The sequence below is a fragment of the Callorhinus ursinus genome, unplaced genomic scaffold (genome assembly GCF_003265705.2).
Source record: "Callorhinus ursinus isolate GAN/ISIS: 27379988/994484 unplaced genomic scaffold, GSC_fseal_2.0 scaffold6, whole genome shotgun sequence".
Taxonomy (NCBI): Eukaryota; Metazoa; Chordata; class Mammalia; order Carnivora; family Otariidae; genus Callorhinus; species Callorhinus ursinus.
In genome coordinates, this window is record NW_027397068.1 from 58,473,494 (window position 1) to 58,496,671 (window position 23,178).

The 23,178-nt window shown below is 39.4% G+C and overlaps 1 protein-coding gene and 1 long non-coding RNA gene across 5 annotated transcripts in view; one reads left to right on the plus strand and one right to left on the minus strand.

The window, feature by feature from the left end:
* The window catches only part of AIG1 (androgen induced 1), a 254,629-nt gene extending 240,186 nt beyond the window's left edge, over positions 1 to 14,443 (plus strand). For 2 of the 3 annotated variants that reach the window (XM_073894022.1, XM_025866167.2), the window contains 2 exons: positions 7,799 to 7,962; positions 13,779 to 14,443. In XM_073894022.1, coding sequence (XP_073750123.1) covers positions 7,799 to 7,962; positions 13,779 to 13,806 — 192 coding nt within the window. In that variant the 3' untranslated portion in view covers positions 13,807 to 14,443. The remainder of the gene's footprint in view (positions 1 to 7,798; positions 7,963 to 13,778) is intronic. The other variant, XM_073894023.1, reaches the window with a different exon arrangement.
* Positions 1 to 21,569, minus strand: part of LOC112819152 (uncharacterized) — a 55,553-nt gene extending 33,984 nt beyond the window's left edge. The window contains exons 1-3 of one of the 2 annotated variants that reach the window (XR_012378601.1): positions 21,460 to 21,569; positions 19,257 to 19,349; positions 15,878 to 16,040 (exon numbers count right to left, since the gene is read on the minus strand). This is a non-coding gene — a long non-coding RNA (uncharacterized lncRNA). Of the gene's footprint in view, positions 1 to 15,877; positions 16,671 to 19,256; positions 19,350 to 21,459 lie in introns of those variants that run through there. The other variant, XR_003206772.2, reaches the window with a different exon arrangement.
* Between the last annotated feature and the right edge of the window lie 1,609 nt (positions 21,570 to 23,178).

Consider the following 23,178-nt stretch of genomic DNA (forward strand, 5'->3'; position numbering starts at 1 on the left):
GATAAACTAAATGCTGGTAATATCATGAGAAGTAAAAATAGGGGCGTCTGGGTGGCTCATGAGCATCTGGCTCTTGATTTTGGTTCAGGTCACAGTCTCAGGGTTGTGAAATCAAGCCCCACGTCAGGCTCCACACTGAGCATGGAGGCTGCTTAAGATTCTCTCTCTCCGGGGCACCTGGGTGGCTCAGTCGTTAAGTGCCTGCCTTCGGCTCAGGGTATGATCCCAGGGTCCTGGGTTTGAGCCCCACATGAGGCTCCCTGCTCGGCAAGAAGCCTGCTTCTTCCTCTCCCACTCCCCCTGCTTGTGTTCCCTCTCTCGCTGTGTCTCTGTCAAATAAGTAAAATCTTAAAAAAAAAAAAAAAAGATTCTCTCTCTCCTTCTGCCTCTCCTTCCCTCCCTCTCTAAAAAGTAAAAATAAAAATAAAAGAAGGAAGTAAAAACAGCCCCTCACCTCACAGAATTTAGATACTCTAGTACTCTAGATGAGAAGAAAACATATTCAACTAAAGATATTATTCAAATTTAAGTGCTAATAAAAGGAGAGCTTAAAAAATAGATTCATGGCTCTATGAGAACTTATAAAATCTGACCTAACTTATAACTGGTAAGTTATAATAGTTGAGCTAAGATATAAAGGAGAAATATAATCTAATGAGTCTAAAGGATGGGGAACTAACAGCATAGGCAGAAAGAGGAACATGTAAAAATCTCACATGGCAGGAAGGAATGTGGTAAAATCAAGGAACCAAATGTCTTGTTACAAGCCAGTGTAACAAGAGCCAGATATGAGGGGCACCTGAGTGGTTCAGTCGTTAAGCATCTACCTTTGGCTCAAGTCGTGATCCCAGAGTTCTGGGATCAAGCCCCGCACACAGGAGCCCTATTCTCCCTCTCCAACTCCCCCTGCTTGTGTTCCTTCTCTCACTGTGTCTCTCTCTGTCAAAAATAAATAAATAAAATCTTAAAAAAAAAAAAAAGCAAGAGCCAGGTATGAGAGGGAGTATGAGACAGATAGAAGCCACTGTATGAGGAACACTCTAGACTTTGTTAAAAATGTAGGTCTTTGGGGCACCTGGGTGGCTCAATTGGTTAAGCATGCAGACTCTTGATCTCAGCTCAGATCTTGATCTCAGGGTCGTGATCTCAGGGTCACTTAAAAAAAAATTAGGTCTTTAACAAAAAAGGAATGAGAGGCCATTGACATGTTTGAAGCAGGGATATAATGTGTTTAGATTTCTGATTCAAAAAAATTACTCTGGCAGTTGTAAGGATGAATCAGGAGACAATAGTAGATGTGGAGACAACTAGAAACTATTACAGTACTCCAAACAGAGATGATGATAACACAAATTAAGATGCTGCTGATGGAGATGGGGGGGGGAATCAACATATTGGAGAGATGTGTGAGATAAACTTGACAGGACAGGATAATGGATTGAATATATGTGATGCAAGAGAGAGGAGTCGCAAAGATGACTCCCAGATTTGAGCTGCAAAACTGAATGACTGGTAATACCATTCACAGAGAGAAGGAATACCAGAGGAGGACCAGGTTTGAGGGAGAAGAGCATGACTTTGGCTGTAGATACATGGATTTTGAGGTATGTTTAAGGTGTTTTAAGGACTGTTTGATAAACTTCTCTGAAACAGAGGACAGGTCTGGACTAGGGCATGGATGTATGAAATATCGATGTATAGGTTATAGACATGAACCAGTGAGCATAAATGAGCTCATTACCTGAGAATGCACAATATGAGAAGAAGGCTTAAAAACCAAACCCTAAAGAAATCCAACATTTAATGGTGGGTAGTGCAGGGTGAACTTAAAAAGAGAACCAAGAAGAGTGGCCAAAGAGGTAGGAGGAAAACCAGGAGAAATTGACCTCAAAGAGCTGCTTTGTTTTGGTGAAGTATCAAGACAAGAAGCCAGACTGTTGTGGGAGGAATGACTGCAAAGTATAGATACATAGTCAATATAGTGTATAGATACACTGTGTCAAGGGACGCCTGGGTGGCTCAGTCAGTTAAGCACCTGCCTTCAGCTCAGGTCATGATCCCAGGGTCCTGGGATCGAGTCCCACATTGGGCCCCTTGCTCAGCGGGAAGCCTGCTTCTCTCTCTGCCTGCAGCTCCCCCTGCTTGTGCTCTTTCTCTCTCTCTCTCTCTCTGACAAATAAATAAATAAAATCTTAAAAAAAAAAAGATATCTATGTCACATAGCATTAGATAGGAGGCATTAGTAAATGTCATTTTTTAAATTGCACATTCAAGTGAATTAAAATGGAGGTATATTTAACAAAATAGACAATCCCAGAAGTCTCATGACACTAGAACATCTGCATATTTTTGTGTGTTCACACGTGCACACACACACACAATTATTAATTTTTTAGGCTAAAATTAAAATTGGTGTCATTACCTTAAGAATAAGCCATTTGGGCACTAAGACAGGAAGGCTTTAGAACAAGATAGAAATGGTAATCAGCCAAGAACTGGGAATTCTCCACAGATAGATGAGCAAAGCCATGAGTCATTTTTGTGCAGGAAATTGAGCCCTGATTGTATCAAGGAAACAAATGGCGAAAGCACAACTTGTTAGGACAAGTGAGTGCATCATTCACACCAATCCAGTGAAACCCACATAACAGGACTTCTATATCTGGGATGTAGTCAAGAAAACTTTTTTAAAAAGAAAAACTTCACTCTATTTTGGAGACTATATTAAATTCCTCATTTCGGGAAGCAAGTCCATGCAGCAGAAAAGAAATCAGTTGTTCATTGCTTTCCCAGCTTTGCTATTTTTTTAGGCAAGTTCTTTAGTCCAGTCTCAGCTCCGTTGTCTATGAAATGTGGATAATTAATGCCTCATAGGGTGGTTGAATAAGGTGAAGGGGATTACATATGCTAGGAAAGCACCATACTCAGAATAACTATCCACCTCCCTCCCTTGAGAATTTTACATTTCCACTGTTTTATTGGAACACAACCACACTCTTTTGTCTACATATTATCTACAGCTACTTTTGCACTAAATGGCAAAGTTGACAGTTGTGACAGAGATCGTATGGCCTACAAAACTGAGAATATTTACTCTCTGGTTCTCTACAGAAAAGGGCATAGGGATTGGAGAAGAGGGTGGGGTTGAGAATTTTTTTTTTATTTTTTTTAAGTTATTGGCAAAGTGCCCGTCACATAGTAAAGGCTTAATAAACAGATGCTATTGTTTTTGTTGTTGTTGTTGTTTTGTTTGTTTGTTTTTATAAAGATTTATTTATTTATTTGAGAGAGCGAGAATGAGAGTACATGAGAGGGGGTTGGGTTAGAGGGAGAAGCAGGGTCCTTGCTGAGCAGGGAGCCCGATGCGGGACTCGATCCCTGGACTCCAGGATCATGACCTGAGCCGAAGGCAGTCGCTTAACCAACTGAGCCACCCAGGCGCCCGATGCTATTGTTTTTGATATTTCTTTATTGAGTTATTAGTTCAACAAACAATTATTGAGCACAACCTGTGTGCCAGACACTGCTCCAAGGGCCACAGAATCTAGCTATGAACCCAATAGGTAAAAAAAAAAAATGCCTGTGCTTGTTGGACACACAATAAACAGATTAGTAAAAAATAAATACAGTATATTAACTGGCTGGGGAGAAAAAATAAAGGGATGGAGAAGAGGAATTTTCAGAATAAAGGTTGCAACTTTTAGATGCAGTGGCCTGGGAAGATCTAATTGAGACAGTGTCATTTACGCAAAATCCCGAAGGACACAAGGGAGCGCTGGGAATATTGTAGGGGAGATGGGGGTAAGGAGAAATGTTCCAGGCACGGAAACAAATATAGAGTGTTCAGTGTTCTTAAGGAAGGTCAAAGAGTCAATGTGGCTGGAGTGGATGAGCAAGAGGGAGAAGAGGAGAAGAAAAGTAAGAAAAGTGCCCAGCAAGCCTAGGTAGGGCCTTGAAGAACCACCGGGGGTCTCTGGCTCTTACCCTAACCAGAGGAGAAGCAAGAGTTTTGAACAAAATAGTGGCACGACCTGATTTCCATTTAATCCGGATCAGTCTGGCCACTCTAATGAGAATAGCCTGTTGATAAGACTATAGCAAATGTAAAAGCAAAGCCACAGGAAACTCTTGCAGGGGTTCCAGTGAGAGGTGATGATGGTTTGAACCCAGAGAGTAGTGGTGGCAGTGGTGACAAATAGATGTCTTAGGTATATCTGGAAAATAGAGCCAATGGGATCTAAGCATGGGTTGAGTGTGAGTTGTGCGTAAAGGAAAGTCAAAATGACACCACATTTTCTGCCCCAAGCTACTGCTGCAGTAACATAGCGATCACTGGTGTGAGAAGGGAAAGATGTGGAGATGCATGTCCTCTGTTAGATGGGAGGAGAGGGGAGAGTCATGCAGGAATTAGGATGCAAGGATGATGATGACATCATGGAAGTGTCAGGTTGGAGATGCATCCTCCCATGGGAGACATGCAGTGGGCACCAGGGTATAGAACTTTGGAGATCAGAAAGAGGTCAAGACTGGAGATATAAATTTAGGAGCCATCTGTAGATAGATGGGATGTGGTTGTGGTTGTTATATCTATTCAGTAGTATGAGATGGTTGCATACAAACCAACAGTGCATCACAAACAATGCCAGAGGAGTACAGGCTTGCATTAGAGACCTTACCAAAAGGTCTCTACCAGAAAGAAGTAGAAAGCCAGGAACAGGTAGAAAAAAATATAACTAGCATTCATAATTTGAATGGCTCCTAATTTGCCTAATTGAGGAAACAGTTTTACAGTGAGTCAGATTATAATTTTGTAAGTTGATTTGCAAAATCAGTTATAGCTTTATGGTATTACATTTTGGAGATATTGCCTATTATCTCAATGGAAATTAATAAGCCACTTGATGAGCACACAATACTCCTTACACTAGTGAAGAAAAGATTAGGAAGATAAAACTGCCTCTAATTTATGGACAAACAGAATATGATGCATCAGAACCCCACAGGGTAGTGCTAACAATTTAATTTCTGCTGATTCTCACAAATCCTTCAGCCTTTTTAAGAAAGAAAAATCTCAACTAGCTCTGCTTCCTCTTTTGGTAAAAAGCTCTTAGTTTGAACAGTTATTCAAGCTGACCCAGATGGACCTAATGAGCATCTCTTCGCACTAAGACAGCATTTTCCACCTTTCTTTCATTACTGAGCCCTCCACCAAGGAAACTTTTTAGGTAATTTTTTCCTAACCTCCAACCCATAAAAATGTTTTATTGTGGTAAGATATACATAACATATTTATCATTTTAACCCTTTATAAGTGTACAACTCGGTGTCATGAAATACATTCACAGTGTTATATAACCATCACCACTATCTTTATCCAAAACATTTTCCTTATCCCCAACATAAACTCTGTACTCATTATACCTTAACTCCTTATTCCCCACTCCCGCCAGCCCCTGGTAACTTTTATTAGACTTTCCATCTCTATGAATTTGCCTATTCTAGTATCTCATATAGGTGGAATCATACAATATTTATCTTTCTGTGTTTGGCTTATTTCACTTAGTACAATGTTTTCAATCCATCCATGTTGCAGCAGGTATCAAAATTTCATTCCTCTTCATGGCTGAATCATATTCCATTGTATGAATCAACCAATTTTGTGTATCCATTAATCCTAGATGGACATTTGGGTTGTTTCCACCTTTTGGGTTATTGTGAATAATGCTGCTATGAACATCTGTATACAAATATCTGTTTGTGTTCCTGCCTTCAATTCTTTTGGCTGTATACCTAGGCATGAAATTGCTGGGGTCCGTGAAATTTTAAGAACACAGATAAACTGTGTATCTGCTTTATGCTCTTTGTATATATGCCTCTGTGCTTTACACGTAAGAAGAGTAAGATTTCTTCAGAAATCTTCAGAACCAATTTTCACCTCCTTGAGCAAGAGTGATACCACCCTCACTGAGACTGCAAGCTCTAAGGGAAAGATGCCCAGGTTTCCTGCCTTGATGAGGTAAATATGTAGGTGACAGATGTGTAGTAAAAACTGCGTCACAAAAATTGAAGCCAAGGATTACCAGGAAGATGACCCCAAAACACATAAGTATAAAAAGTAATCTTTGTTCCTTAATGTTATTTGTATTTTCATTAGTCTTCAACATTGACAAGAGTTGATAAAGTGATGAGCCCAAGAATGTTTTGGAAAATTGCTCTTAGAAGTTGTGTCAGGACCAATCAATGAAGCAAATATTCTAATTAAACTTCGGAAAACAGTGGAGATTAATGATGTTGTATCCCCACTGAGCCTAAAATATCTCCTGAACACAAATAGAACAATTACAAGCAAGTATTTTCTTATTTAAATTCAATTAGCCAACATATAGTACATCATTAGTTTCTGATGTAGAGTTCAATGATTCATCAGTTGTGTATAACACCCAATGCTCATCACATCACATGCTTTCCCTAATGCCCGTCACCCAGTTACCCCATCCACCACCCACTTCCCCTTCCACAACCCTGAGTTTGTTTCCCAGAGTCAAGAGTCCCTCATGGTTTGTCTCCCTCTCTGATTTCTTCCCATTCACTTTTCTTTCCCTTCCCCTATGATCCTCTGTGCTATTTCTTATAGTCCACATGAGTGAAACCACATGATAATTATCTTTCTCTGATTGACTTATTTCGTTCAGCATAACACCCTCCAGTTCCATCCACATCGATGTAAATGGTAAGTATTCATCCTTTCTGGAGGCTGAGTAATATTCCATTGTATGTGTGAAATAGAGAAAAAAAGAAAAGAGACAAATACAGGATCCAAAGATCTAGGTGGTGGGAAGCCAGGTATTGGTGAGGTTACAGGATGGCTCCATCAGCAGGTACACACTGCAGTCTACACTGAGTACACTGCTGAGTACACACTGTTATCCAATTGGAAGGCAGTATGGCAAGAAGCCTGGGACATACTCACCTAGATTTAATTACAGTGTGCTTGCCTGATGCTATATTGTTTCCGTATGTAAGCAAGAAATGAAGATTGTATAACAGTATTGAGAAAAACAACAGATTCAAATACCTGATAAGAACCCATCAAGTGTCATGAAAAACAAGGAGAAGCCAAAGAACTGCCAGACTGGAGGAGACTAAGAAGATGTGACCACCAGGGACATTGTTGGATCCTGAACCAGAAAAGGGGTATTCATGAGGAAACGGAAATTCTGAATAAAGTCTGCAGTCCAGTTAGTAGTGTTGGACCAATGTCAGTGGCACCTTACTAATTGTAATTGTACTGTGATTGTTAAAGATGTTAACATTCAGGGATGCTGAGGTGAAGGGCTTACCGGAACTCTGTACCACATGTGCAACTCTTCTGTGAGTCTAAAATTATTTTAGAATAAAAAATAAAACAGGGGCTCCTGGGTGGCTCAGTCTGTTAAGTGTCCCACTTTTAATTTCCACTCAGGTCATGATCTCAGGGTCGTGAGATCGAGCCCCACATGGGGCTTTGTGCTCTGGGTGGAGTCTGCTTGAGATTTTCTCCCTCTGCCCCTCCCCCCTGCACCTGTGTGTGCACACATTCTCTCTCTCAGATAAATAACTAAATCTTAAAGAAAGTAAAAGAAAACAAACAAACAACAACAAAGTTTCTGATAGCTCCTGGGTGTTGGAAGCAAACTTGTGACTGACATTGCTACAGAACGGTTGGAATGGGGGGGTGTCTATATTCACAGTAGGAGGAGCTTTGAAATCTGACATGAGAAGAACTCCTGTCTTTGTCTCCTTTCCAATTCTATTGCAGGGTATGTTGGGTGCATCATGTAACTGGGATGTGGGTGTACCCTTTCCTGGAACACATTGGCTCAGGAGCCAGAATCGTCTTCTTTGGGTCTACAACCATCTTAATGAACTTCTTGTACCTGCTGGGAGAAGTTCTGAACAGCTATATCTGGGATACACAGAGAAGTAAGTATTGTTTAGGGGAGCATAAAACAGGAGAATTGCTGTTTAGAAGAGTGTGTGAAGAGCCCGAAGGAAAATTCCATCATAGCATAGGGTCACTTAGGAAGAGTTTCATTTTTTTAACTACCCAGTGTTAATTTGAGGGCTGCTGGCATTACCTGAAAGGTTCATTCCTCACTTTGTCTGACTAGCTAGTAAAACATCCAAATCTAAGGGGAAAGAAGCATGTCTATAAAATTTGATAGGGAGAAATGTAGTGTTAACAACAACAACAACAAAATTTAGGAAGTTCACTCTAATCAGCAAAATACTGCCTTAGCTAAAGGGACCCCCCCTAATAAATAGATAAATTATTAAATGTAACCAAACAGTCCCATCAAAAACCACCCAGACCTCCACTTCTTACATCGTCCTTTGTGTGAGTGCAGTAGCTTCAGAGAGGTCTCCACACTTTTCTGCTAGAAATCGCAAGCCGCGCGGAATGCCTGTAGCCACTGTGATTCACCAGTGACTGTCATATTCAAGGACTGAAGGTGGCAAAGAGACATGGGCAGTAAAGGGGGATACTTCATTGCTGCCAAACTCTCTTAACCTATGATTTGATTTCTCTTTTGTCTCCATTTATGGCAGAGCCTCCATCTTGGCAAGGCCCATAATCTTACCCAAGCTGTGCATACCCTATCCAAATTGTATGTCAGTTAGCAGAAAAATGGGAAGGTGGAAAAAACATATAGCCGTTTGAGTCCTGCATGAAAGTATATCCAAAGGCAAGATGGTCCGGGAATTTTAGAGAGCTCTGGGCATCGCCAATATAATCACGACATTCTAGACGTCACCCGTAAATGATCTCTGTTCCACAAACATGGAACGCCCTACTTTGTGTCAGACACAGTGCCAGGAACTTGATCTAATTAGACAAATAAAACACAGTCATTGCAAGGTTCCTGGATTGGACTTTTTTGTGAGTGGATCTTCTAAGATTGTGTGTGCTGAGGTGTTGGCCCATGGTAAATGGCCCGGAGGAATTTGAGGATTTCTTTTCTCAGCAGCTGACTTGATTCTAATAAGTGGTCTACTAGAAAAAGTCTCAAAAGTTTCTATTCAGTTCAGGCCACAACTTGGAAAACCAGAAATTAATCTTTTAATAGTTCTTTCTCTGTCCAATGGGAATAGGAACCTTTATTAGTTAACTCATTATTTAGCTAACTTACAAAAATATCTTAAGAGCAAAATGTAAACTTTTCTCAGCTTCTTGGGGGAAAGGCCATATTTAAATTTAGGCTAATATGTTTAATATTTGTTATTCAGGAAGTATTTATGACTCTTCCCCTTGATTAGCTTGATTCCAATGGTCATTTGGCCGTTGTTCTACTACTTCAAAGAGAAGATGGCCTGAAAACCAAGAGAGAGAAAAATCCATTGTGGATTCATAGAATAATGCTCTTTAGCAGCTTTGAGTGAGAAGTTAAAATGAATACTGAAACTAAGGGTTTTTTAAATGATCTGTTCAATTTAATTTGTGCCATTCTCTTACATAAGGTTGACTAACATTTCATAACGCATTTTAGGTATGGAGATTAATTTTATCTACATGGGACCATCTAGTTAATTTCACAGAAGCAGATGTTTTATGTCAAGTAGGCACATTTTGCTTTTCATTTATGAGAAGGATTGCAAACTGATGGCCTCCTCCAAATCTGACCTGCCAAGTGGCTTGTTAGACCTACATAGTGGGATTTTTTGTTTTTGAAACAATATTTAAAAATTGGGAGATTACACAAAGGGGCCAGATTCATCAGCTTATCAAATACTTTAGGATCTAGCAATCCCGAGCTCACTATTCTCTTCTGGCAACAATGGATTGGAACTGAGAATCAGTTGCCCCCTTGAGATGACTCCCTAAGTGTTCCTAGTTCTCACCTGGTCACTTTGCTCCATCACATTAGCTGCCTGCTTCTGTAGGGAGTTAAATTTGAAACTACTGGTTAAAAGCAGTTTGTACCGTGTATGTGTGTGTGTGTGTGTGTGTGTGTGCGCACGCACAGTGAATTGAATACAATCAAGTACAGTATTACAATCCTGAGTACATTTACTACACCCTAAACAAAATCCCCCAAGAAGCAGGGATACCACACTGAGCACCCTTCCTTCTATCCAAAATGATTTTTAATGGCCCCACTTCCTCCACTTGGTTAGGTTATACTGACTTCAACTTTGAGATAAAATCACATTATTATAGAATCTTAGAATTGAAAAGGATATTAGAAACCATCTAAGCTGGCCCTTTCTTTTTACGAAGCAGCAGCTGAGCGAGGAAATCCTCGGTGGCCTACCAAAATGGTGGTTGCAGAGCCAACACCTTCTGGGTAATGTTCAATCCAGTGTTACTTCTAGTGAGCCATCAGTTTGTCACCACTGAAAACCCAGGCACATGAGAGGTTAGAAACTTCACTAAGATCCGTGGACCTAGTTTATAAGATAACAAAATAGACCAACCTGATATGAACTCTGAACAAAAAGCCCTTAAAATAAGGTAAATTAGTAGTTAGGCATTTGCTCTTTTTAAAGGAAAATAACTCAAGGTGGCTTTGTGACTGTTGTATTGGTTTGCTAGGGCTGCTACAGCAAAATACCACAGCCTGGGGGGCTTAAACAATCAAAATGTAATGTCTCATGGTTCTGGAGGCCAGAAGACCAAGATTAAGGTATTGGCAGGATTGGTTCCTGAGGACTGTGAGGGAAGGATCTGTTCCAGGCCTCTCTCCTTGGCTGGTAGATGGCTGTCTTCATGTTCACATGGCATTTGTCCCTATTTGTGAGGCTGTCTCCAAAAGTCCCCTTTTTTAAAGACAACAGTCATATTTGATTAGGGTCCACCCTGATAACTTCGTTTTAACTTGGTAAAGACCCTATCTCCAAATACAATCACATTCTGAGGAGAGACACAGTTCCACCCATAACACTCTGCTTCACTCATGTCTTTCATTCATGCAAAATACAACCCCAACAGCCCCAAAAGTCTTTCCAACATCAACTCTTAGATCCAAAATCTCATCTTAAATATCATCTAAATCAGGTATGGTTAAGACTTGGGGGATGATGCATCTTGAAACACAATCGCTTTCCAATTGTGAACCTGTGAAGCCATACAGAAGGTTATCTGCTTCCAAAACACAATGGTGGGACAGGCATAGAATACACATATCCTTTCCAAAAAGGAGAAATCACAGGGTTTGAAAAAGGGGCCACAGTTCTCAACCATGTCTGAAACATAGCAGGGCAAATTCTATTAGATTTAAAGGCTTGAGAATGATCCTCTTTCGCTAAATGCTCCATCCTCAGGGCTCACCAGAAGGTGGTTGTGGCCCTGAGCCTGGGTGGCAGCCTTACCCCTGGAGGAAGGTAGCCCCTGAACCACCTTAGGAGTCATTCTTTCTTCATTTCATGCTGTCTCTGTCCCTTTCAGTCCAGGCTAGCAGTGTTTCTGCTGGTACTAAATTCTCAAAAACCTTATTGGCTTCCCATGCAGTTCACAGGGGCCCAAATCATCATACAAGAAGGTCCCCCACAGATCTTTTCTGGTTTCTGCTGAAATGGTTAATTGGATCCATGAATGACATGCCTAATCTCTTTAGCACACAGTTGTCCAGCCACACCCTTGGCCTTCTCTCACATTCTGTGGTTCTGAAGTTAGGACTTCAACACATGAATTTGGGGGTACAGTGCAGGGGGGCACACAATTCAACCTATAACTGCCGAAATATTTCTGCACTTAATCTAAGAATTTATTCCAATTCCATTGTGTCTAACTGGGGTGACCAATCTTATTACAGTAAAACTTTATACGACCAGAAATGAAAGTGTCCAAAAGTGAAAGGTTGGGGTGAGGACAGGGAAAGCAAGCAAAAGAGAAAGGAGTTTGGAGCCAAGCCTATATGACAGAAACCTTCTCCCCCAGCTGCCCATCCAGTTCATGTCCCACACAGGCCTACTCAGGCCTTCAGTGTTCCAGTGCTGCCCTCTGGTTGAGCCTTTCTCCCTGCCTGGGGGAATCAGATGTGACTAACTCTCTCAGGATCAATCAACTCTTCCTCTATGTTCCCAAAAGCACATCCTGCCTCAGCTTTGTGACAGGTTTCTTTCTTCTATGTGTGGAAATTATACCTCTGGTTCTTCCAAATATTATTTACAGCTGTCTAATTTTTTCCCTCTTCCTCAAAGCTGCCAAACTAAAGTAGGTGGGGAGCCATTTTTCCTGTCTGGGTCAATGAACACCCCCTGTTCTCCACCCCCTCTTTTGAAGATTCCACTATTGCTGCCAAGTCAACCCATCTGCAGGAGAACACTTAGGAGGAAACAGACTTTAAAGAAAAGCAAGCAGTTATGAGTTCCTGAGAGCTTCTCCACAGGAGAGGGAACATGGGACAAAGTTGGGTCCCAAGTCATGTGTGCTGTTTGAACAGAATCCTTGTTGTGTTTTTCTGCCTTTGCCTTGGTTACCAACAACTAAGGCATCTCCTGGCCTTCTCCCCCTTAACCCTATTCTTCCTCCCTTCAGATGTCCTTAATCCTCAATCTGAAGTTTTCCTTAATATGATTTCTGGGAAGTACTTTGGAAAAAGTGTTACAGATCTCTGCCAGTTCCTTAGTCATGAAAACCAAACGTGAAAGAATGTCTAAGGATACCTGTTCGAAGCATGTTAGCCGCATTCCACCACTACTACCCTGATCCCACAGAACAGATACTGGGAGTTGGGACCTGGGGGAAAGGGGAGTCCTTCTTAATATAAGCCCTATGATGATGACCTTCTGGGATTAGGCTTTAAATTTTTTTTTTATATTGTGAAGTTCCATATTTTATTTTGCTTTCCCACTAGCGTAGCCTTCTGAGGCTTTCCTTATTAACTGATTTAGTAAAGATTAATTGAGCTCCAGCTATGAGTCAACACTGTGTTGGGCGCTAAGGATATTATCAGGAACAAACCAGTTAAGGAGTCTGCCTTCAGAGAGCTTATAACTTGAATACCAACAAAACCTGCAAAGCAATATTTGGGGTTCTTTTGTTCCAGCAAAAGTCTCTGAGGATTTGGTTTCAGAGGATGAGTATTTAGCAAGAAGCAAAAGAAAGAAGTGGGAAGCATTTACCAGATTTAACTTTAATTCATGAGAATGACTTCAACATTTTCATCTCCAGGAAAATGAAACATCATTAACTATTCACGCCAGACAATAGGCAAAGCTCTTACTGGTCCAGTACATATGAGTCTCTCAGGAGGTAAAACATAGTTCTACCAGGACTGGGTTGAATAGAAGGAGAATTTGAGTTTAAGAACACAAAGGTATGGACATAAATCGTTCTTGTACCTAATAAGCTCTCTATGAGTTTAAAAAAAATTCTTGACTTTTGAAAATCCAGAGTCCTTGCCTTGAGAAGAAACACGACTAAAATAAAAATAAATGAGGTCTGTTTGAGACTCATTGGCGGCATACCTCCTGTTGCTCGAAGCTGGTTACAAAGTGGTCTGGTTAGGGTTTCTGTACAAACTCAGTGAGTCAAGAACTAACTTGCACCCATCACTCCCAGAAGTTGTAAGACCTGGGTGTGTCCTGATTTGGGGGGAAAGGGTAGAGACAGAGGTCACTGAGGAAGTTTCTGGAGAAAATGGTAAAAGATTTTCCTTCTAAGCTAGGAGGAAAGAGGTGGGTGCAGGAGAGTAGAAGGGGAGAGATATGGGAACAGGAGAGAGTTTTTTTGAGCAACCTTGGCAAACCTGCTCACAGTTTAATCTGATGTTAAAGTACTTTGCCTGAATTTCTAGGTATGGAAGAAGAGAAAGAGAAGCCTAAATTGGAATGAGATCTAAGTCTAAATGAAAGAGTTGGATTGAGCCATCATTGAAGACTGGTTACCCCCTGGGCATTGGCAGTGCAGGAGAGGAAGCATCCAAGAAAGCAGTGGAATTCACCTCGGCACCTTTATAGAGAAACATATATAAGGATAGAATACAGTTATATCCCAAATAACTTGCCCTCATTATGTTTTAAAGAATTCTTTCCAAATTCATTATTGATAATAACATCTTTTTTTTCCTCTTCTAGTTTTTAAAACTAAAGTTGGTCATTGGATTTCACTTTTTGCCATTGTAATTCCATTTAATTGAGGAAGAATAAAACCCTATTGTGTTTCTTGTTAAGAAATATGTGAAAGTCAAAGGGGCAGATGTAGAGCAAGGCATTCGAGTATTGAGTCCTGCAGGTGTCTGAGAAAATGAGCCCAGGCCACAGGGCAAGTCTGAAGGAAATGTGATGGATTGTTCCCTATTGCAATAATGTCACAGTTGCCTCAAACAGGCAATGTTAGTAATAATTACATCAATTTAGTCAAAACCCTGAGTGTATTTGGATCTCATGATTTAATCTTGTGAAACTTTTCCTATATGCAAACTGAAACTTTAATAAAGACCAAACAACCCCAATGTGATAACTGCATGGCATATTAAACATTGGTGTCTCCTTTCTTATTTTCTTTCTATTACCCATTGAAAATGGGTTTACTGAATCTAGTTCTTAATTATTTTCTGATTTTTAAAAACATGTATCTTTTTGATAAATCTAAAAAGAATATTTTTTAAAAAGCTAATTTACAAAATCTCTGACCATAATTATTTTTAAATAAGACTAATGCAGAACATGTAGTAGAGAATACATAAAAATAAATCTTAGAAAAATGCAGGGATAAATTAATTAACTAATAATTAACTTAAAAAAGAAAAATGTAGTGACGCCTGGGTGGCTCAGTCGTTAAGCATCTGCCTTCGGCTCAGGTCATGATCCCAGGGTCCTGGGATCGAGCCCCACATCCGGCTCCCTGCTCAGCGGGAAGCCTGCTTCTCCCTCTCCCACTCCCCATGCTTGTGTTCCTTCTCTCACTGTGTCTCTCTCTGTCAAACAAATAAATAAAATCTTTAAAAATAAATAAATAAATAAATAAATAAATAAATAAAAAAAATGTAGGGAAAAAATAATCAAAATGAAAGCAGAGATTAAATAAGACAGCAGGAAAATAACAGTGGAATTGATATATAAGTAAATTGATTAATAAACACAGTATCTCATCTATACAAAGAGCATTAAAATATGCAAACGAGAGAGAGAAACAAATACTTGGCAATATAAGCATAGATATGAAACAAATTATTTTAATTATAAAAATAAACTTTATATCTCTATGGCAACAAATTCTTAGAATCCAATGAAATGTGCAATTTTCAAGTAAATGGATTCAGTAAGAACTGGAAAGCTGTAATAGACTGATACTCATGGAAGACTTTTTTTTAATGTTCAAATAACTATCTCCAAAAAAGGAGTTGGGTCCAGAGTGTTTTATGAGCAAGTCTTTGAAAACGTTCAAGTAACAACTCTCATGTTATTTAAACTGTTCCAAGATTACAGAATGATGAAACACTTGCCAAATTATTTATCAAAGTTAATATAACCCTCAAAACAAAGCCAACATAGCAAAAAAAATTTTCATTTGCTTTAACTAAGGTATTAACAACGTAAATCCAATACTATATAAATAATTTTTCAAAACTGAATAAGGTTTATTCTAAAAATTGAAGGATAGCTAAATCCTAGGATTTTTATTCAAAAACATCGTCTCAATACAATCATCCCTGCTTATCTGCAGAGGACACTTTCCAGGATCCTCAGTGGCTGCCCGAAACCCCAGACAGTATGGGACCATATATATACTATATTTTTCCTATACATATATGCCTATGAGAAAGTTTAATTTATAAATTAGGCACAAGAGATTAATAGCAACAATAATAAAATGAAAAATTCTAACAATATACTGTAATAAAAGTTCTGTGAATGTGGTCTCTCTCAAAATATCTTATTGTACTGTACTCACCCTTCTCATGATGGATGATGTGAGATGATAAAATGCCTACGGATGCCATGAAGTGAGGCGAAGGACACAGGCTCTACGATACAGCGTTGGGATACCATTGACCTTCTGACGCTGTGTCCCAAGGAGGATCATCTGCTTCCGGACCGCAGTTGACTGCGGTCAACTGAAACCACGGAAAGTGAGACTATGAATAGTAAACACTCAGATAAGGTGGGGACTGCTGTAATGCACAAAAGAAAAAAATCATATGACTCCATTGTTGTTCCAAAGCATCTGAAAAATTTTAACAGTTATTTCTAATAATAACATTAATAATATAAAAATACCCCATATCATGAGAAGGAATAGTCATCTCAAACACCAAAGGCATTCCCTTTTAAGGTAAGAAATAAGATATAGATGTCCATGACACTGTTACTATTATTTTTCTGAGGTCTTTGAGAATGTTAGGTCTAGCCTCAAATAAGTTATATTTTGACCTGGAGTGGAAAAGTCTTATGTTAAAAAAAAAGTGGCATGTAACTACAGAATTGATATTGGAAAAGAAAAGTGAATGCTTTAAGAAAAAACAAAAACAGAGCAAAGCCACCATTTAAAAGGAAACCATTTCTCCACATGACTCTCAGGAAAGTAAACCTGAAGGAGTGCAATTTTTTTTAGGACTTCCTGGGACAATTCTTCTGCAACCTTGTGACCATCCCTCTCCTCTAGCAAATAACACTCTCCGATCTAAGCCACCAAAGTGAGAGCCAAAGAAGTTGATGCCAGGGGTCTTCAGATATAAAGCTGGTTCCTCTTACGTCCATTGCAGCAATCTGGATTTCTTCATCACTGCTCTATTTGAAATACAATTATGTGATCAGATTTGGGGTTTGGTTTGGTTTTCTCATGATGGATCATTTTTGCTTTAGGAACTCCAGCCCCACAACCCCAGCCCCACATCCTACAGGATGCCCAGGGCTACCCACCTAACGCACCCACTGACCCATTACGGAAACTCTGCTTGCCCTGGAGCAGAATCCATTGCAATGAGTCTACCAACTGACTGCCCTATAATCACCGAGTGATGAGGAATAAGTTACCAGCAGTTTCTCCTTTTGGCTAGCAAGCCCCCACTTTCTCCCATCAGTTCTCAGGAGGATGTTCATGCTTTACCCTCTTCTCTGTGTATGTATGTAAAGAGAAATCTACCATGCACAATCTCAGGGGGGAATGTGCTTCCAGCTCCACTTCTGGAACATGAAAATTAATAATTAAATAATGCAAATTAATAAAAAGAAATTGTACCAAAGAAGCAGAACAATGAAAATCTTCTCAACTTATTTTGCTGAATATACCCCTCAAAATAAACCCAAAAGAGCACCAAACTTCACTTATCATAGATAAAATACCAGCACTATAAATCTAATACAATAATAAAATAATTTTACATGACCATATAATGTGTATTTTTCTCCTGATGGACTTTTTGAAAAGACAAATAAAATAGAAATATATACTAAATTCTGGAAAAGAAAATTCCATTCTTAAAGATGTTATTTCTTCCTCCAAATTATTTATAGGTACTATATAACTCCATTCTAAAGTTGCAAACTTTTTTAGATTGAACAGAAGAATAAACAAAACAACTGAAAAATCTTGAGAACAAGATTAGTTAAAGCATACTTACATACTATAAGCATGATAATTAAAATAATGTGGTATGGCTCAAGGAGAGAAAGAAAAATCAACAAAATAGAAAGCATGCCCAGAAACTGGCCTTAATTTATACATATAAATTTAGCAAATAATAAAATGGCATTTCAAATCAGTAAGAGCATAATAAATGATTGAAAGAGTGGACTACAAGGAATGACTAACTAGTTGGTAAAAAAGAAAAGGCTACATTCCTCTCTTAAAACATACATACACACAAAACACACACACATACAACTTCAGATAGATTAAATGATGAAATGTAAAAAAAGGTATAGAAGAAAATACAGATGAATATATCCCATATCTTATAATGATATGGGAAAAATATATATATATTTATTATTTTTCTTCAAATTTTTATTTAAATTCTAGCTAGTTAACATATAGTGTAATATTGGTTTCAGGAGTAGAATTTAGTGAGTCATCACTTACATATAACACCCAGTGCTTGTCATAACAAGTGCCCTCCTTCATACCCATCACCCACTTAGTACATCTCCCACCCACCTCTTTCCATTAACCCTCAGATTGTTCTCTATAGTTGAGAGTTTCTTATGGTTTACTTCCCTCTTTTTTTCCCTTCCTCTATGTTCATCTGTTTTGTTTCTTCCATGTTTGAGTGAAGTCATATGGTATTTGTCTTCTCTGACTGATTTATTTCACATAGCATAATACACTCTTGCTCCATCCAGGTTGTTGCAAATGGCAAGATCTCATTCTTTTTGATGGCTAAGTAATATTCTACTTTATAGATATGCCACATCTTCGTTATCCATTCATCAGTCGATGGACACTTGGGCTCTTATCATAATTTCTCTGTTGTTAATAATGCTGCTATAAACATTGGGGTGCATGTGCCCCTTCAAATCAATGTTTCTGTGTTAAGTACATAAGTACATAAATATTATATATTTACGTATTTAACAGTACATATAAATATATATAAATATATATTTAGAAAGTGAATATTACACACAGCTGACCCTTGAACACCCTGGCTTTGTACTACATGGCTACACTTATAATACAATCCTATCCTATAAATGTATTTTCTCTTCCTTATGATTTTCTTAGAACATTTTCTTTTCTCTAGCTTACTTTATTATAAGAATAGAGTATATAATGCATACAACATATAAAATATGTGTTACTTGACTGTGTATGTTTTCAGTAAGGCTTCCAGTCAACAGTAGGCTATTAATAGTGAAGTTTGGGGGAGTCAAAAGTTATACATGGATTTTCCACTGTGTGAGGGGTCAGCACCCTAACCCTAACATTGCTTAAGGGTCAACTCTATAATATATATGAGGAAATGGAATATAATATATATATTAGGAAATTGAATATTATATATAAAATATATGAGAAAGTGGAATGTAATATATATTAGGAAATTGAATCTACAGGTCTAGTGGGTGATATACTGTGAAGTTATTAAGAGAAAACCATCTAAGATGTGTTCAAGACAATGATAGCATCATTTCATTAAATAAGAAACCTGGAGGAGAACTAGACTGGGATAAGGTTTGATGATTAACTTGACTTTGGATTTTTTATATGTAGATCAAGGGCTATTTCAACAAAATTATAGGCGCAGAATCTAGATTCCAAAGAATTGAGAAGTTATTGGCATTAGTGGATGGCAAAGCAGTAGAGATAGCAGTTCAAAAACAATACTTACCCAGTAGAAACAAGCTCCACAGGGAATGCGAACAATGTGGATGGTTGGTTTGCAACTATTCTGGGTTCGCCTTAGGAGGGAACACCTCCCCTACTGTCACAGGAAAGAAGGAGAAAGAGACAAATGTCTTTGGAAGTGCGTTTGCCAGACAAAGGACAAAGTTTACTGACTTCTTTTTGACAGCTTAGATGGCTGCAATTTTTCCCTCAAATGCCTGAAGAGAGAGAGCGCAGAAGATGGGGTTGAAGCTTGTAATTTACCCTGAGAAGAGCGGCACAGACTGTGAAAACATAGAAGGCTTTCTAGCCCACATTGAGGGCCCTGGAGGGGGTTGAAGATCACGAATTTACCTTGATGATAACAAAGCCTATTGTGGGATTTCCCCCCAAGAAACCTCAACAGGCCAGGCAGAGTAAAGAAGCTGAAAATTTGGTTTGGAAGTATAGGTGCCACAAAAGGACAAGCAGGTGAGAGTCAGGGTATTTGCAAGAGTGATTGGAAGGATGAATCATGGGGTCCAGAAGGAACAGAAGAGGAAAGAGAGAGGACTGACATCGGGACACAATAAAAGGTTTCAGAAATTGGTAAGTTCAATAAAGTTGGGGAAAAGATGCATCAAGGAAATGAAGGCAAGAGAGAGACAGGAAGTCACAATCAGAAACTAACTCTTGAAGTTTTAGAGGTGCATGAGATCATACTATTTCTTGCCTTTTTGGTTAATATAATGTGGTAGTAGTAACCCCAAAAGATGTCCACATCCTAATCACCAGAGCCTTTGAATATGTTACCTTTTGTGGCAGAAGAGACTCTGAGGTGTGATTAAGTAAGGATCTTGAGATGCGGGTTACCCTGGATTATCCAATGTACCGAATATAATTACAAGGCCCTTATAAGATGGAGGGAGGAGGTCACAGTAAGAGGAAGAAATATGACCATGGTAGGAGCAGTTGGAGTGAGGAAGGGCAAAGCTTGCTGAAGCTCCAACAGCCAAGGAAATGGATTCTCCTCCTGGAGGCTCAAAAGGAATACTACCCTACTGACACCTTGGTGTGAGGATTTCTGACCTTCAGAGCTATTAGGTAATAAATGTGCCACTAAATTTGTGGTAATATTTTTACAACAGCAATAGGAAACTAATATACATGTTATCATTAAGCACTTTTACATATTTATATGGGCTATTTTGCCTTTTGTTAAAACATACACACACACAGAGTAACAGCCACAAGGTAATATCCAAGATTCATATTTGTGACTCTGCAATAATTGAGCGACCAACACTTGTCCCTCACTAAGCCAAACCAATTATCCAATGCTGACAAGCCAGTCAAAGTCATTCAAACTCATCTGATTTATTGAAATGAAAGTGCTGAAGATGACTGAAGAAGTCCCCATGGAAACACGCAAAGACATTTGGACACTTTCATGCCTACTCATCAGATGAGCAATGAAAATTTTTGAGACAGATGACCCTAATTTCAAGTACCATTCAAAGGATTTGGGAGTAATAAATGCCTGTGCTTGCCACAGGGAGATTTGTCAGGAAGAGAAGTAGGCATCTTATGGCTGAGCTCTATTGAAAAAAAAATATACTTTTAAAGCCTCAGTCAAATCAATCCATACAGTAAAATTCTCTCAAGGAAATTTTGCAAGCGTGTAATATCAGGCACAATATGAAAGCTTTTTTAAATGCTATCTCTGGTTTGACATACATGCACCACAAGCACATTGATACATTTGATAGAATAGTCTCAATATAGATACCTGCAAAAATGAAATTCATTTATTTTTCAAGCAACACTAAATGTTCTGGGTCCCCAAACCTACAAACCTACACCTTGCCTAGGCCAGACATCTTATTTCTTCACCTCATTCAGGTTTAATATTGGATCCTATGATTTTTGAAATCCAGACTGTCAACACTCCCTCTCCCTCTCTGTCTTCCTTGTGCTTGGGGAAGAGGGGGGATGATCTCTGCTTACACAGCGAATGACATCAGAGCTGATGAGGCCCTTCTCTGTCTCCCAACCCAACACCAAGAAGCTGGAATCAAGTGTTTGAGTGGGGATGAAATTGTCAGCTCGTTAGGCAGCTCCACAGCACCGCCCCCACCCCCGCACAGTTCCCCTGCCCTCTTCTCCTGTATTGCCAAGGCAACATCTAATCCACCCAAAAGTCTTTGCTTCTGGCAAGGCCCAGCTACCTTTCTTGGCAAGCATTCATCAGTCCTTGCCAAGCCAAGGGTGGGAACACAGGCTGCCCTGGGGCGTGCTCTCTCGCAGCTCCATCAAGACACCAAATGCTCTGTCAGCTCCGCGGCACACAACCCTAGCCCCACCCCCCACAGCTCTTACTAGGGGTGGAGGGACCTTGGGAAACACAGATTTCAACACAAGAGGGTGGAAAAAATAGAACTTCCTTGCTCCCTGCCCCCCAGGGTCTCCAACAAGGAAAGGGGAGGGAGAAGGTATGGTTAATACTTCAAGAACCCTCCTTCAGAGATTTAATATCCTTGCCCCCTCAGTGTCCTTTATTCTATGAAGACCCAAAGAGTGGGCTTTAAGAAAATGGTTCTGCTGGATGCCTTCTGTCAGCAAATCTCACAGTGTGGGACTGGCATCCAGAAGACATTCCTCTGAACTTAAAAGGTGAGACACTTGGAAAGTTTTATCCTGAATGATGAATTCTAGTTGGCAGTTCTAGGGAGGCACAAATGTCCCTCATCATCCCTTTACCACTGTTTCTATATATATATAAATTTTGTATTACAGTCATCATTAATTTTGGAATTTTTTATATTACAAAGTGGTTTTCCAAATACAGATCCCCAATAACACGCCTCCAAGAAATGAGTTTTCCATTTAAACTGGCTCAGTTTGAGACTATAATGTTGGCACCAGTTAAGTTATAATTCAGGAGGTCAGTATATTGATTTCAACAGTCCAGCTGAAATTCTGGGCTCAAAGTTTCTGAGAACTAAGGGTAGAAGAGATAAGGGAGGAAAGCCCAAGAATAAATAGAGTTTGCATTTGTGAGAGAGGCTAGCAATCTGCAACATTTATTCTGCACTCAGAGTGAAATAAGCAAAGCTAAAAGAAAGTATATTGTGTCTGGGGAACTTCTGATTCCTGCCATGAAGAAGTAATAGAGTCTGGAATGATCTCTCCCATAACTGTAAACTAGAAATGATTGGTAGAATACAATAAAAACCCTCATTTTCAGACACTGGTCAATAGAGCTGCTTAGGACTATGATCCCTGAAGAAAGGGAAATAAACTATGTGTGCCTATGATCACCCTGGCTCTCTGCCTAGAGGCAATTTCCAGATCCTCACACTGGGAGGGGAATCCCAAACAAAGCCCAGTGACCTTACTGAGTTAAAAAGCCCAAAGTTCAGGGAGACTGAGGTGACTAGAATTTGTGGAGCAGAGCACTAGACACAAGGGAGTTATGAAGCGAAGGAGCTCCAGAAATCTGCATGGAGTCCCCTCAGTCTCACTGAATATCAATCTTCACATGAATATGTTCGGGGAAAAAAACAATTACTGAAGGGCTATACTCTGGTTAAGTCCAAGAGCTCACATAAGACCAGGAATAATTCATGTTTCCACTCAGCCAGAGCAAAGGGGCCTCATTGAATAGAGATGGCAATCAGAAAGGTCAAGGGATAGTCACACTTTTTGGGTAAAGGTTACTCAAGACCCACTCTTTAAAAGCTTTAAAGGAAGCTTCAAAATTATTAAACTGATTCTCGGAAACTTAACTGCCTGCCAGAATAAAGCACAATATTCTTTAAGGAAGAGAAAAAAATATGATACTCAAGACAAAATTTATCATGCCTGGCTTCCAATCAAAATTTCCAGACATGCCAAGATGCAGGAGAACTTGACCCTAAACCAGGGGAAAAGTCCATCAACAGAAA